This window comes from Silene latifolia, chromosome 5, assembly GCF_048544455.1.
Source record: "Silene latifolia isolate original U9 population chromosome 5, ASM4854445v1, whole genome shotgun sequence".
NCBI classification, from domain to species: Eukaryota; Viridiplantae; Streptophyta; class Magnoliopsida; order Caryophyllales; family Caryophyllaceae; genus Silene; species Silene latifolia.
Genome location: NC_133530.1, coordinates 69,906,400 through 69,922,590, shown reverse-complemented (window position 1 = coordinate 69,922,590; position 16,191 = coordinate 69,906,400). Strand labels below are relative to the sequence as shown.

The following is a 16,191-nucleotide window of genomic DNA, read 5'->3' as shown; positions in this document are numbered from 1 at the left end:
ACTTATGCAACAAAAGGACTATGACGAACTTTTATGGGTAAGAAAAAATCACGGTAAGGTCAACAAGGAAGTCAAAGAACATGAAGTTTATAGGCCACTAGTATCAAACCAAAAGGGACGCACAACGAACGAGGGAGAGAGGTATCAACGGTAAAGCTTATGGTCAAAGAGAAAGGGAAACTAGACAACAAGGAAACGCCACATACTCAAATAACAAACAACAACATCATCCTAAACGGTTCCTAAAACTTCCTAATAAAATAAATCTCATAACCAAATTACCTCCAAGGATTCCGTCAAAACAACTTACGCCACTATACATCTAAGCTATTCCATGAGACAAAGTACAAAAACAAGATCAACACTACTAACAAAGCTATACTCATAACCAACAAACGTAAAAACACAACACCAATCTATGTATGGTTATCAACATCCTAAAGGGGTTTTCTTCCAAGCTCGCATCATAAATTTTACTCCATGTTTACTCCTAAAATAACATCGCTCAACCAACTATGCTTTCAAATATGTGATTAACAAAGTCAAGTTCCATAACCTTAGTAACATATGCAACTCACACTTTACACAAAGAATCCCACCAATCGATCACACCCACTTTATGTCAAACAACTAGGCATAAGAATCACCAAGGTATGTCTCACCATACTACCTAAGCCTTTCTAACAACACAACATCTCAAAACAAGGGTTATAGGTCAACTACACAAGATCTCCTCAAAAGCCAAAATTATCCAACAAAGGTTTACATCTCCTAAAACAAAAATGAAGGTGTACATGAGGGGTCTTATAAGAAGGAAGACACAAAAGTAGTTTCCAAGGTATAAGAGGAGAGTTTCAAAAATTAAAGAAGCACAAGGATAAAAGGATAAGACAAGGTACTCCGAGGGAGGAAAGACTCTTTGAGAAGGGTATCAACATTCTTCATGAGAGAGAGATCTATATACGAGGTATTATGGAAGGATAGATAAGAAACGAAGGATAGGTCGGATGGGTACCAAACTAGTTTCAAAGGTAAAGCAAGAGAGAGATTAGAGGAGAAGTAGCATCGAGAAGTGAAATTACAAGCCAAGGTACACCAAGAGCGAGGAATATCTTCGAGGTAGTAGAAGAATTCTTCAAAAGGTTGAATAAATCCTCAATTTCCGGCAATAGGCACCAAATCTTGATCGCCACATCGGTACGCTCACGGTTATTGATCCAAGGGCACAAAAATCATTAATTGACAATCCACAAACATGTTAGAACCTATCACAAGGCATACACAAAGAGACTACCAACTTAGGTCTTTATTTCTACCCATCTCTCATTCATTATTCAAGGTCAAGTTCAAAATTAAATTTGGGATACACGTGTGTGCGTCGGGAGCAACGTAGGCTCTGATACCAACTCTGGACCCCCGTGTTAAAACCACGTAACTTTAATAAATAATACGGCGGAAAATACGGGTTTTCAAAAACTTTTTAAGTTTAGAAGCGCGGGATTCACTTACCATAGAAAAAATGAGTACGCAAGATGTAAATCTTAAGATTTTACAAACCGATATAGAGTGAAATGGGAAAAGATATCCCACGAATCAACAAGTCAAAATAGGTGAGTCTAGCAAAATGATAAATAAGTCCAAGGGTCAAGTGCTCGCTAGTTCAGACATGTCTTCACCCCATAAAATGCATTACGAACCTGTCGATCATATAAATATGAAAGCCACAGTAAGTGGGGAGCAACTCAGGGTTCTCCCAGCCACAATATGTCAAAATACAGGTAAACATGCACTTAATTAAACATATTGATCATACATCGTACCTGAATAATAATGAACAAGAGGAGATAAATAATAATCATAAAGAGATAGGCATAATGCATTCATAATGAAGTAGGCATGATACATTAAGCATAGATATGCATTTAGGAAAGTAGAATAACTAAGTCAATCAATTTCATATTAACTCGACTCAACAAGTGTAAGACATATCCTTAACACGGACTCACAAGACAACAACCCAGACTTCAACCTCCTGGTAGGACGACAATAATAATACGGTCCTAGTCTAAACCTGGATCAAGACTCTCGGGATTACCGTCACCCAATTCGACAAGTGATATGCCAATCGTATCCAAGACTCGAAACATGGCACACATAACCGTAACCAAAGGTCGAGTAACCTCTAATCAAAAACATGGTACACATAACCATAACCAAAGGCTTGAAGAAAGGTGGAAGGATAACTCAATCCGGAAACTTGGCACACATAACCGTAACCAAAGGTCCGAAAGGGGTAAATAAGGAATGTCAAGTCGTCACACTCGGGTCACAAATAAGGGCAATGATAATTTGCATGGTCATAACGTAAACAAGTCATAAATTCATAACTTACCCATCATGAGAAAGATGCATAATTAAATAAATTATTAATAGAAGTTAGAAATTAAGAAAAACCATCAGGGGACTCCCAGCCGGGTGGGGTACCGGCAGCCTACCCACCGGCTGGGACACACATATACCTTGAAATCCTCAAAAACTTACAGTGATCTCCCTCTCCGGTGGGGGTATCGGCAGCCTGCCCACCGGCTGGGACACGCACATACTTTGAAATTCTTTAAAAACTAACAGTGAACTCCCAGCGGGGTGAGGTACCGGAAGCCTACCCACCGGCTGGGACAACATACACTTAGCGAATCCTTAAAAAGTTACAGGGATCTCCCAGCCTATGGGGGTATCGGCTACCTGGCCACCGGTTGGGACATCAAACATTTTGGAAACCCATAAAAAGTTACAAGGATCTCCCAGCCCGTGGGGGTATTGGCTGCCTGCCCACCGGCTAGGAGATCAAACACTTTGAAAATCCATAAAAAGTTACAGGGATCTCCGGTATCTGCTGCCTGCCCACTGGCTGGGACATCAAACGCTAGAAAATCCATAAAAAGTTATAGGGATCTCCCAGCTAGTGGGGGTATCGGCTGCCTGCCCACCGGCTGGGACATCCTGTATGCGTGTTTCACCAAAATCGACTCCCAAACAATTTGAAACCAACCAAAATCATTCCACAAAAATTGTTTACATGTCCGAGCATGATTCTAACTCAGAAAAACATCGTGTTTGAGACGAAAATTCAAAAATTACGGATTTGAGACAATAAATCATGAAACCTTCATCAAAGCATGTGAGAAACTCATGTGAGAACACCATTCAACAAAATTCAAGCAAAACACAACCAAAATTCAGATTTTTAACCTTTGGAAGACTAAGTTAAAAATCAAAGCATGCAAATTTTACACTTTGTCGAGTAACCCATCACCGTTACCTTTTTTGCTCTTTAATATTCTCTAGAATCGTCTAACTTGTAATAATCCACTTTCGAGTCAACTAATCCTTCTCCTAAATATAAGATAACACAAATTAAGACTAAGAATCGAAATTAGGAAAGGGGTACCGTGTGTAATATGGGTCGGCATGGAAGAAAGTCGGTTCCTTTCTTACCTAGAAAGATGGAGGACGAGGAGAGGAAGAGATAGGCGCGAAAATCTTTCAAAACCGATAAGAACCAAAGATTTTATGTTCATCTTAAGGTTGAAGGTTTGAGTAAAAATTGAGGTTTTGACGTGTTAGGTGGTGAATAGTGTGCTGAGAAATGAGGGAGAAAATGAGATTTTTGGGGTTTGTTATGGGTTTTGGGTGGAGGAAAAAGAATAGAGAGGAGCCCAATAGATTTACTAGGCCCAAATGAGTCGATAAGCATTAAAACACGTCTCATAATTTACTACATACTTGAGACGGATATTATTATCATAATTATTATTATTCTACATCTAAGCCTTTATTTTTATAAAAATGAGTATTAAAAATATAATTATTTTAAATAAGACTATTAAATTATAAACGCCAAAACGGAAAATTCGTGGGTGTTACACAACGACCAGACAAGATTCAAGAGAAGCAACCCAAACTTGGCACCAAGGAGGAAAAGATATTGGCAGTTAATTGTAAGGTCAACATTTGACTAGGTCAAAGATATTCATTCACATCCCCTACTACTAAGAGAATAAAACTTCTCTTAGTTTTCCTTCCAAAAAGTATCTAGCTAAATATGGTCATAAATAAAATTTTCTTTCATTACATTATTATATTTTCAATGAATATATATTGTTATAAATAAACTCTAATTTTTTAAATAAATTCATAATTATGGTTTTTTCATTAAAATAAAATAAAATTGATATTAAATTATAAAGTATAAGTTGCTAAATTTTTCAGTAATGCAATAATTATTACTATAGAGAATAACTTGACACATGCTTACTATTAGGTTCGTGACAAAAAAATTCACTAAAAAAAATTAACAACTTAAATAATTTTTTTTATTAGTTTTCCATTTCAATTTTTTTGTTTCAAATCAAAATACAATAGAGTGAATTTATAAATATTAATGAAGTGCAAATTTTAAAAGTATAAATTCTTCTATATACTAAAAGAATACAACTTCTCTAAAGTTTTCTCTCCAAAGTGCTCAAACTTATATATGGAAACAAATTAGATTTTCATTTATTAAACTAATTTTTCATTTAAAATAATCTATACATAAAAACTGTATCTCCTATTATTAACTTCGTGACGATTTTTTTTTTTTTTTAAAAAAAAATTTTTAAAAAAAAATTGATGTAGTTAAAATATTTTCATAAAAACACAATTCATGGAATTATTCAATTCTTTTGATTAATTTTAATATTAGTTATTTTTTATAAAAATTCGCGAGATATAAATCTAAAATCTATAACTAATACACTAAAAATTAAAAGGCCTAAATTTATCGCGCATTTGCGCGGGATCTATACTAGTTGGATACTAATCTATCTATATCTATATCTATATAATAACATAAAAAGGCTTCTTGAGCCTCCATAGAAATGTCACGTGTCACATGTTATCTCGATGCCACATCCCACATTTAACTTATGCCACCTATCAGCTAATGACTACCGTATTAAGGATTTACGGTATTACCTAATCCGGTAATTCTCCGTAAAAAGAAAACAAAATAGGCAAAGTCACAAGACTGTTGAACTCCCTCATCCCATCAGCTTCCACCCCTTTCGTATGGCTTCACGCCTTCCCATAATCATTCATCTCCCCAAAAGCTCTTTATCTGACTGAAGACTTAGACGTTGACCCTTCATCTCCCCAAAACCTCTTTGATATTCACCCCCTTAAAATGGAGCTACAAGCCTACAACTCATAAACGACGATGAATTGTAAGAGCCGAAAAGTGTACGTTCAGTTTGTTTGGGCTAAAATCTGTATAATAGGTGAAGCTCACATAATAAGTTGTTAGATAAATGGGCCGTGAAAGGGAGCATGGTGGAAGGAGAGTCCACAGATGGAAGAAGGTCAAATGGGCTAGGACGCGTGAAAGGAGAGGCAAAGCCCACTAGGAGAGGCGTCCGTGTTTAGGAAAAGACTCAGGGAGAAGTCAGGGAGATCAGGGAGAATGGAGGGAGACAACGTGTTATGAAAAGAGTTATTATGGAAGTTATATTCCTTTCCATAATCATGGTAGGATACATCTAGGGTTTTTACCATATAAATAGCGAAGGAATCAATCGAAGAAGGACATTCAAGATCACACACACACACACAATACCTCGTGTTAGCAAAATTTACATTACGCATCAATTGTATTCATCCTCTCATTAAAAGCTAGTGCAATATTTGGCAGGGTACCGTCCCTCCCGCGGTTGTTCCCACATTGGGTTTTCCGCGTCACCAAATCTTACGTGTCAATTTACATTCCGTACTTTATTTCCTTATTTTAACATCAAACACAAACGATCGAATAAGCGACCAACGAGTAAGACCGCATTGACCTAATACAATCAACTTGGTAAAAATCACCTAAACAGTTTGGCGCCCACCGTGGGGCATTGTGGTCGTCAATCGTTGATAATCTAAGTACACCATGGATAAACAAGTATCAGAAGCCGTGTCAGGGAGTAGTCAACCGCCGTTGCCACCAAACTCTACTCAAAACCCGGCATCAACGGTATCAATTCAGGCTCCTGGGCACACCTCAAGAATCATACATATGACAAAAACTTATTTGCCTCCCAAAACCTCTGCTGCCGCAACCCAGGCCAGATCAGATAAAGGAACGACAAGCTCAGGCCTCACCCCACCACCCAGTCCAACGCAAATCTTGCTCGCCAGCGTAGAAAACCTTCAGAAGGCCATGGAAAACATGAGAGAAGACCAGAAGAAAGCTGAAGCTGAAACAAGGAAAAGAGACATAGAGCTGGGGCACGATAGACATTCGGCAGGCAAAGACCGCCACATCAGCAAGCAAGGTAGGTGAAGGAAGAGCTCCAGTAGTAGATCTAACACAGGGGGCATCAGGCAGAAGGAATCCGCTTCAACAGGTACCAGCTGAACTAGTAACGAGGCTGGATCTAGCTACAGTATCATCAGATGAAAGGATAACCCCGCGAGGGTCTGGATACCTCACACCAGATAGCTGGCAGCCAGTCAGCCATGTGGAAACATGGTCAGGTGGCCTTCTTATGGGTAATCACATAGCAGCCAATCAGACACCTGGCATAGGGTCCACAGGCGGCCCGCAGGAGAACTGGCAGCATGGAACACTCGTGACTTCAACCCCCTTAGCCGATAGGCGAGCTCCAGACTCGGGGAGCATAACTAACCAACAATACTTGGAGTTGAGGGAGATGCTAAGCAGGATCCCGGGATTGCCACCTCCACTTGAGAAGGCGGCACCTGACAGTTATGCCGACTCACCATTTGTGGACACCATATCCATTGCAGCCATGCCAAAGGGATTCACAAGTCCTAACATGCCTCTCTTTGATGGCACGGCAGATCCCTTTGACCATATAAGCCAGTAAAAGCAGAAAATGATGACAGTGGCAGCGGTAGGGCAAGTAAAGAAGACTTGCATGTGCAAGGGATTTGGATCCACATCGACGGGGCCAGCACTTCGATGGTTTGTAAGTCTGCCCAATAGGTCGATCTCCACATTTGCTGAATTGGTAAATGCATTTACCCAGCAGTTTGCAAGCAGCCGGAAGCCACAAAAACATGTAGGAGACCTATACAGAATCGTCTAGGGAGCAGGAGAAACCATTGGAGAATACAACACCAGATTCAACAATGAAAAAGTGGCAGTTCGGGAATGTGATGTCTCTACAGCAGTGGAAGCCTTCAGGAGAGGTCTCCACCATGACTCCGACCTGTACAAGCAGCTAACTATGCACCCTTGTCATAGCTTTGAAGCGGTACAAGAGAAGGCAGCTGCCGTAATCAGATTGGAGGAAGACATTCTAGCCAGAGCCAGCCTGCCTAATACACCAAGCGTGTCCAGCACCTCAGCTGTAGAGAAATCAGCCAGAAAGCAGTCTACTAGTAAAAGGGATGAAAGATACAGGCCATATGGAAGGGGAGTTAACAGGGTCGAAGAAAATCAGCAACTCCCTAATCTGGCGGAGTACGGATTCACCACGGGCATCGGAGGAATCCTGAAAGCACTCAGGGAGATGGGAGGTGGGGTAAGGTGGCCCAAGCCACCAGTAGAAGGACAGACATGGCGAAAACATAGCAAGAAGAAGTGTGAATTACATCGTGACATTAGGCATAACACTGAAGATTGCTACACACTACGAAGGGAGATCAAGCGTCTGTACGAACAAGGAGAACTGAGCCACCTATTACCACGTGGGGGCAAGCAGCAGGATAAGGTTGGCACCGCGAAGCCTGCAAATCCCCCCACATGCACCAAGATAATAAACGTGATAACAGGCGGCTCAGATCTAAGTGGATTGACGTACTCAGCGGCTAAAAGGCACGCTGTAGGCACAGAAAATTTATTAATGTGCTGAATAAATAAAATAAATTAATTATTTTGAGTTAATACCAAATTTTAACTTAATTTAATTATTTTGTCCCGATTAAATGAAATATGGGTCGATTCGGATTACAGAGGAGTTATTCGAATCATTAAACTCAGAAAGAATCAAATTTGGGCCAAGGTTGCTAATAAACCTACAAATGGGCCTGTGACCATCAAAGTCCAACAAGGAGATTTGAAACTCTATAAATAGAGCTCTTCTCATTCATTCAAAGGGTTGGAAATTCATAATTGCAAAGGAGCTAGAGAGAACAAGGTACAAATTCCTACAAATCCTCTCTGTCAAAATTATTGCAAGCAGTCAACAAGCACATCAAATCGTGCCGCCTGCGTTGAAGATTCAATCACAAGTTCAAACCTTCAAGAGAGATTCAAGTCATCGCGACCCTCTCAAGAAATCAAATTTACATCGCGCGTAGAGCAATTAAATTTGTCTACACGCGTACCCCTCACGTGTACCCCGTACACGTACCCTTTACAAAAACATATTAGAATCGGAGGATACATTAGAGATTGTACACGTACTTTTGATATTTATTAATAAAATATAATTGTTTCCTTGTTTTGTATTTCAGTTATCGCAATACAAAATTTGCTGTTACAAATTTTGGTGAACCCGACGTGAAAATCTCTACCTCTCATCTCTACTGCTGTTTTATTCAAGTCTACCAAAACAAGAAGATGTCTACCAAGAAAAGCACCTCCTCCAGTCCATCCAAAAAGACCTACGCAGATATCCTGCAGGGTACCCCCATGGCTGCTACCTCCCCTGCTACGCAGTCAGTCGACATCTCCACAAGAAGAATGGCGAAGAAGGCTGCTGTCAATGCTGCTGCTGCCAGTCTACGCTCTGCACACGTCCCAACTAGGCCGCGCAAGTTCTCTGTCGCCTCCATAGGCCGCCGCCGCTACAAAGACTCTTGGTCGCCTCATCCCCTTCACGCGAGGAGGGTAGAAGTGTTAAGGGCGACAAAAAGGCTTCCCCCGCAATCAAGGCGTCGCCAAAGAAGAAAGAAACATCAACTCCTAGCGTCGCTTCAGTCATGGTGATAAGTGGTGATACTCTTGAGGATCGAATGCAGAAAATGAATGAACTCCTTGAGAAGATGATGAAGGAGAATGAAGAAAAGAACAAAAAAATTGATGAGCTCCAAAAAGAGGTGGTGGCACTCCGTGACGGGGAAGGCCGAGAGCGAGCATGGTGACACCGATAGGGATGTTGATAGCGATAGAGAAGTTGGCGAAGATAGGAAAAAGCCAAAGAATGAGATCAGCAACTTCACTGAAGAGAAGCTGCAGGAGTTAATAGCCAAGACGATCAAGTGTCAGTTGGATGATAGCTCGACAAGTAGTGGACGCTACATCAAGCCTTACACTAAGAGGATTGACAGTCTGCGCATGCCATCGGCTATCGCCTCCAAAATTTCAACAGCTCGTTCGACGGAAGGGGAACCCAAAGCAACACATCGCCCACTTCGTCTAGACATGCAACAATGCTGGAACAGAAGGTGATCGTTTGGTGAAGCAATTCGTTCGTTCGCTCAAAGGGATCGATTCGACGTGGTACACGATCCGGACTCGAGTCAATTGATGGTGGGTCACATGGAAGATGAATTCCTCAACAGATTCTACAAAGACCAGGACGTGTCGTCGCATGAGCGAATTGACAAAGACAACTCAATGGCAAGATGAGCCTGCGCCGATTACATCAACAGTGGCGTGCGCGAGTTGGTTTGGAATGCAAGGATCGCTTAAGTGAAGCGTCAGCAGTTGAAATGTGCGTCAACGGGATGAAATGGGACATTCTTTACATCCTGAAAGGGATCATGCCAAAGAGCTTCCAAGACCTGGCTACCCGCGCCCATGACATGGAGATCACAATCAAAGAACATGGTAGTGCTCGACCAAGTTCTTCTAAGGTACCAAGTGAAAAGAAGGAGTTCAAGAAAACTGATAAGAACTCCAAATCGTCGACAAAGGAAACAATGGTCGTCGAAACCAGCAGTGCACCTGTGAAAATATCGTCAAAGCCTAAGTATGAAAAGAAGAAAGAGTCATTCTCTTACAACTACCAACGAGACAAGCCTACATTGAAAGAGTTGCAGGCTAAGAAATACCCATTCCCAGATTCTGACTTGTCTGGAATGCTCGATGACCTCTTAGAGAAGAAGGTTATACAATTGCCCGAGTCGAAGCGCCCTGAGCAAGCAAACAAGACAAACGATCCCAATTACTGTCGTTATCACAGGCTGGTGAGTCACCCTATTGAAAAGTGTATAACACTCAAGGAGAAGATCATGCAGCTCTCCAAGGAGGGGAAGATCATTCTTGACTTGGATGACACAGTAACTACAAATCAAACTACTGTAGTCTTGGAGCAACCTGACGAGCCAATTATACAACAAGGACAATGTGTGTATATGTTGCAGTTCGGGAGTTTTGAGCCTGTGGCATTACAGATCCAAGGGTCATTGTCGTCACTACCTCCAACGTCATTGGAAGAAATACTACCTCCTCAGGATAAGAACGAGGAAAAGAAGCATGAAGATGACGATGAGGGTTGGACTTTGGTTACGCGCAAGAAGTCAAAGAAACAAACAAAGCGCAGACAGCGCAACCTGTTCACCGTCGAAGAAAACAATCAAAGAAGACGAAACCTCGCAAGACGAAGGGAAAGAAAAAGTCCAAAATAGTTGTCAAACCACATGTCTTGCCAATTGATTTGCTGGAACAAGAACCACCAAGTCCCGTCACCTTAGAAGAATTCTTCCCGCGAGATTTCATGAACAAGGTTACTGCGTGCACCATCTCAGCTACTGAAGGTGGCGACAATGAAAAGAAGAATGAGGAAAGGAGCCTAGATGATGCGGTATCACCACAACAGTCTCATTCTGAAAAAGAGAACGAAATAGTGGCTGCTCTCGATGCCCTTCCTACAAACATGGGGTGGAAACAAATCTTTCATCTACCTAAAGATAAGCGTAAGCTGATAATTCAAGGACTTGAGAAGCCAGAATTGTACGCAGGCAAGATGAAGGAAAAATGCGAGCCTCCTGAGCAATCAACTCGATGTGTCTCCTGCAATGCAGCTTTGAGTTTCTCAGATGAGGATTTACTTCTTGGATCCAAGCCTCACAACAAGCCACTTTATGTGTCGGGGTACATCCGGGGGCAAAAGGTCAAGCGCATCTTAATAGATGGAGGCTCAGGAGTCAATCTCATGCCAAAATCCACCATGAATGAATTAAGGATCACAATGGATGAACTCTCGAGTAGTCGAACAATGATTCACGGTTTCAACTTGAATGGGGAGCGTGCGGTTGGCATGATCCGTGTGAACCTTACCATGGGTGATCTTTCTTCCGACACATTGTTCCATGTCATGGATGGCAAGACATCGTTCAAACTATTCTTTGGGACGACCTTGGAAGCACGAAAACGGAGTTGTCGCCTCAACCCTCCATCAATGCTTGAAATATTATCGTGGTGGTGAAAGGAAAATAGACGGAGACGCCAAACCTTTCTCTAAGGTCGACTCTTTCTTCGCTGATGCAAAATTCTTTGAAGAGAATGGTACTTCCAGTGAGTTCATGCCAACCACCATCTCTTCAACAGGAAAAGGAGGTAAGCGGGAAAAGAACATCATCAAAGAGGATGAGGCTGCAAGTCCTACTAAAGAAAATGATGTTAAGAAAGATGTAGACAAGGCCAAAGAAACAGATACTCTGTTGCATCACCCAAGAAGCAAGAGACGCCGCAGAAAACTACACCACCAAAGATTACGATACATCCCAAAATCTCGCCGCAAAGATGGAGAGAGTCCTTTTGCAGAGTGTCTAACACCAAAGATAGAGCCTAAGGATAAAAAATCAAGTCTGGTGTTCAAGCAGGAATGGGTGGCCAAAGTCGTTACACCTCTACCAAGTTCATCTCAAATGAAGATTGTGAGACCTCCTCCGAATGGTTTCGTCTGTTCATCCAGACAATCATCAAGTGAGGAAAATAAGGGGATATTTGATTCCAATGCTTACAAGCTACTTGCGAAGGCTGGATATGACTTTACAAATCCGACTCCTCTCGGCAAAGTTATAGAAGTTGAGCCGCACGGTCTCGAACAAAGCGCAACATGAAGCGTTCAAGCAAGATGGGAGCTTCATGGTGACAGGGGGCTCGGATATGAGTCTCTGCGCCTGTGAAGATTGGTGCTCGTAGAAAAGGGGCTACTACCTCTTCTCAAAGACATCACAAGAGAAGAGGTCGAAGAAAATGAAAGAGAGGAAAAGATGCATCCATCTTGGTCTTCGATCGAATAAGTCCACCCGCAGAGAAGTGTCGCCCTTCTATATTCACAAGGTTAGGGAGACCAAGTGCTTTGACCAAACACATTTCGTATTTGCTAGGCTTGGCAATCAAGGAGAAAGTAAAGTCAAAGTGTCAACACCTTCGTTGCGCATAAACAAGAAAGGCGCAATACACGAACGAGGCGGTCCATCAAAAACATCTTGATCGACTAGGGGCTCCCAAGAAGAATAGTGGCAAGGGTCGTCCTCTCTCAACTTCTGCAACACAAAATGAAGAAGAAGTAAGAGTAAGCGATGACTTGATAAGCGCAATACCATCTCGCATGAAGCGTATGCAAGTAGTGGATATCATCCAACATGAGCCGCTCAAAGCAAGGAGGCGCGTACTAGTTCTTACTGGCCAGCAAAAGAATGCCGAAGAGCTTGTGCCTCAGCTTGTGCCTTCATCCTCACGTCCCTGTGATACAAAGAAATCAAGTGACTTAGAAATTACAACGTCGTCATATCACATCACAAAGAGAAGAGATACCTCATGAGAACGAAGAAGTTGAGGCGGATGAAGCCCTTGAAACACTTGAAGACGGGGGCAATCGATCGTAGATGAACTCAAGGAACTCAACTTGGGAACTATTGAAGATCCTCGGCCCATTTATGTCGAGGTTTCGTTGACTAAGGAAGAAGAAGAGGAGTACTACAAGTTGTTGGTCGAGTACAAGGATGTCTTCGCTTGGAGCTATAAGGAGATGCAGGACTCACCCCAAAAATTGCAGTTCATCGTCTAGCAATCAAGAAAGGCACCAATCCCAAAAAGCAACCTCAACGCGTCGTTTGGCCGGAACTTGTACCGAAATTGAAAAGGAAGTCAATAAACTCATTGAAGCAGGTTTCATTCGAGAAGTCAAATATTCTACTTGGATAGCAAACATTGTCCCAAATCGGAAAGAAGAATGGACAATCTGCGCATATGTGTCGACTTCAGAGACCTTAATGATGCATGCCCAAAGGATGACTTCCCTTTGCCAGTTACAGAGTTGATGATTGACGCAACCACTGGTCATGAAGCCCTCCCATTCATGGATTATACTGCTGGTTACAATCAAATACATATGGCACCTGAAGATCAAGAAGCAACAAGTTTTCGAACCCCAAAAGGGATCTTCTGCTACACAGTCATGCCGTTTGGATTGAAGAATGCTGGCGCTACGTACCAACGCGCAATGCAAAAGATCTTTGATGACATGCTGCATAAAACAATAGAGTGTTATGTTGATGACGTGGTTGTCAAATCAAAGAAAAGAGAAGACCATATCAAAGACCTTCGAACCGTCTTCGAAAGACTTAGAAAATGTCAACTCAAGATGAATCCACTCAAGTGTGCGTTCGGTGTCACATCTGGGAAGTTCTTGGGGTTTGTGGTTAGGCATAGAGGCATTGAAATTGACCAAACAAAAATTAAAGCCATCAACGAAATGCCGGAACCAAAGACGTTAAAAGAGTTGCGCGGATTGCAAGGACGTTTGGCATACATTCGAAGGTTCATATCTAACCTAGCAGGACGTTGCCAACCATTCAGCCATCTCATGAAAAAGGATGCTCCATTCCAATGGGATGAAAAATGCAAAAATGCTTTTGATAGCATCAAGAAGTACTTGGCCAGCGCGCCAGTGCTGGGGGCACCAATTCCAGGAAGGCCACTTGTCCTCTATATTGCAGCACAAGAACGCTCACTGGGGGCAATGTGTGCTCAAGAAATTGAAGACCGCAAGGAGAGAGCACTCTACTACTTGAGTCGTACCTTGGTTGGAGCTGAGTTGAATTACGCGCCCATAGAGAAGATATGTCTTGCTTTGGTGTTTGCCATCCAGAAGTTGAGGCACTACATGCAGGCACATACCATACATGTGGTCTCAAAAGCTGATCCAATCAAATACATACTCTCAAGACCAGTCTTGTCTGGAAGACTTGCGAAATGGGCAATGTTGCTTAAGCAGTATGACTTGGTGTTCGTGCCTCAAAAGGCTGTGAAAGGTCAAGCTATCGCCGACTTCTTTATCGATCATCCGAGTGCCAGAGTGGGAAATTTCAGATGACCTCCCAGGAGAAGAAATTTTCTACGTGGACGTTCTGCCTCCATGGCAGATGTACTTTGATGGTGCTGCAAGGCAAGATGGAGCTGGAGCTGGAGTTGTGTTTGTAACTCCACAAAATCATCTCATGCCATATGCCTTTACACTTACTCAGTTGTGCACGAACAATATGGCAGAATACCAAGCTCTTATACTCGGCCTTCAAATGGCGATTGAAATAGGCGTCAGGGATATGGACATCTACGGAGACTCAGAGTTAGTGGTCAACCAAGTCCTTGGTGAATATGAAGTGAAAAAGGAAGACTTGATCCCCTACCATCAACGGGCATTACAATCTTTGAATCAACTTGACGACATCCATGTTGGTCATGTGCCAAGGAGTGCCAATAAGTTGGCTGACGCGCTTGCTAATCTTGCAGCCACTTTGGCACTGGGGGCAGAAGAGTCTATGAATGTCCCAGTCTGCAATCGTTGGGTAGTATCATCGCTTGAAGGAGAAGAAAATGTAGACACAACCAACATGATATACGTCTACACAGTTGATGAAGATGATCCGGCGTCAACCTATCATTGATTTTTGGACCACCAAAAACTACCCGATGATCCCAGACACAAGGTAGAAATACGTCGACGTGCTCCAAAGTTCATTCACTATAAAGGGACACTCTACAGACGTTCTTTCTCTGGCCAATGGTTGAGGTGTCTAAGCAAGGACGAAGCCTATCGAAGCAATGCATGAAGCTCATTCTGGCATTTGTGGTGCTCATCAATCTGGGCCTAAACTTCATGATCGTGTAAAGAGAATGGGGTATTACTGGCCAACCATGGTGCAAGATTGTATGGACTTTGCGAAAAAATGTGAACCCTGTCAGTTCTACGCAAACTTCATACACCAACCGCCGGAGCCGTTGCATCCTACTGTTTCTTCATGGCCCTTTGAAGCTTGGGGACTTGATGTTGTGGGACCTCTTACTCCAAAGGCCTCAAATGGACACGAGTATATCCTCGCTGCCACTGACTACTTCTCAAAATGGGCAGAAGCCATCACACTACGGGAAGTGAAGAAAGAAAATGTTGTGGACTTCATTAGAACCCAAATCATCTACAGATATGGTGTACCTCAACGTATCACAACTGATAATGGGAAACAATTTTTCAACCATCTGATGACAAGTCTGGGAGAAAAATTCAAGTTCAAACAATACAAGTCATCCATGTACAATGCCTCTGCAAATGGTTTGGCTGAAGCCTTTAATAAAACTCTTTGCAACTTGTTGAGAAAAGTAGTAGCAAAGTCAAAGCGAGATTGGCATGAAAGAATTGGTGAGGCGTTGTGGGCATATCGTACCACATACAAAACACCTACTCAGGCAACCCCGTATGCGTTGGTGTATGGAGTGGAGGCCGTGTTGCCTTTGGAGTTGCAAATCCCTTCCTTACGCATTGCTATTCAGGAGGGACTCACAGATGATGAGAATGACAAATTGCGATTAGCAGAGTTGGAAGCTCTCGATGAAAAGAGATTAGAGGCTCAACAAAAGCTCCAGTGCTATCAAGCAAGGTTGTCACGCGCATTCAACAAAAAGGCGCGCCCTCGTTCTTTCCAAGTAGGAGACCTCGTCCTTGCAGTACGAAGACCAATCATCACTTCTCACAAGCCAGTTGGCAAGTTCACCTCTAAGTGGGATGGTCCATACGTGGTACAGGAGGTCTATACAAATGGTGCTTACAAAATCGTGGATGAAGACGGCATTCGAGTAGGCCCAATCAATGGGAAGTTTTTGAAGCGTTACTATTCTTAAATCCCAACAGTGAAGGCTCCTAAGCAAGAGCGTAAACTGCAAGTCCAAGCTCCTAAGCAAGAGGTTAAACTGTA

The 16,191-nt window shown here is 42.4% G+C and overlaps 1 protein-coding gene across 1 annotated transcript; it reads left to right on the top strand.

The window, feature by feature from the left end:
• Window positions 1-13,586: 13,586 nt before the first annotated feature.
• On the top strand, window positions 13,587-14,889 carry LOC141655504 (uncharacterized). Its single transcript, XM_074462580.1, has 3 exons — window positions 13,587-13,762; window positions 13,865-14,300; window positions 14,368-14,889. Exons 1-3 carry the CDS (start codon window positions 13,587-13,589, stop codon window positions 14,887-14,889), a joined length of 1,134 nt encoding a protein of 377 aa, XP_074318681.1.
• The last annotated feature ends 1,302 nt before the right edge of the window (window positions 14,890-16,191 follow it).

Bases quoted from the DNA above. Each gene is read 5' to 3' on its own strand.
- LOC141655504 (XM_074462580.1), top strand. From the start codon at position 13,587: ATGAATCCACTCAAGTGTGCGTTCGGTGTCACATCTGGGAAGTTCTTG. The intron at 13,763-13,864 runs GTTCATATCTAA...TGCTTTTGATAG, and splicing joins CGTTTGGCATACATTCGAAG to CATCAAGAAGTACTTGGCCA. The intron at 14,301-14,367 runs GTGGGAAATTTC...CCTCCATGGCAG, and splicing joins TCGATCATCCGAGTGCCAGA to ATGTACTTTGATGGTGCTGC.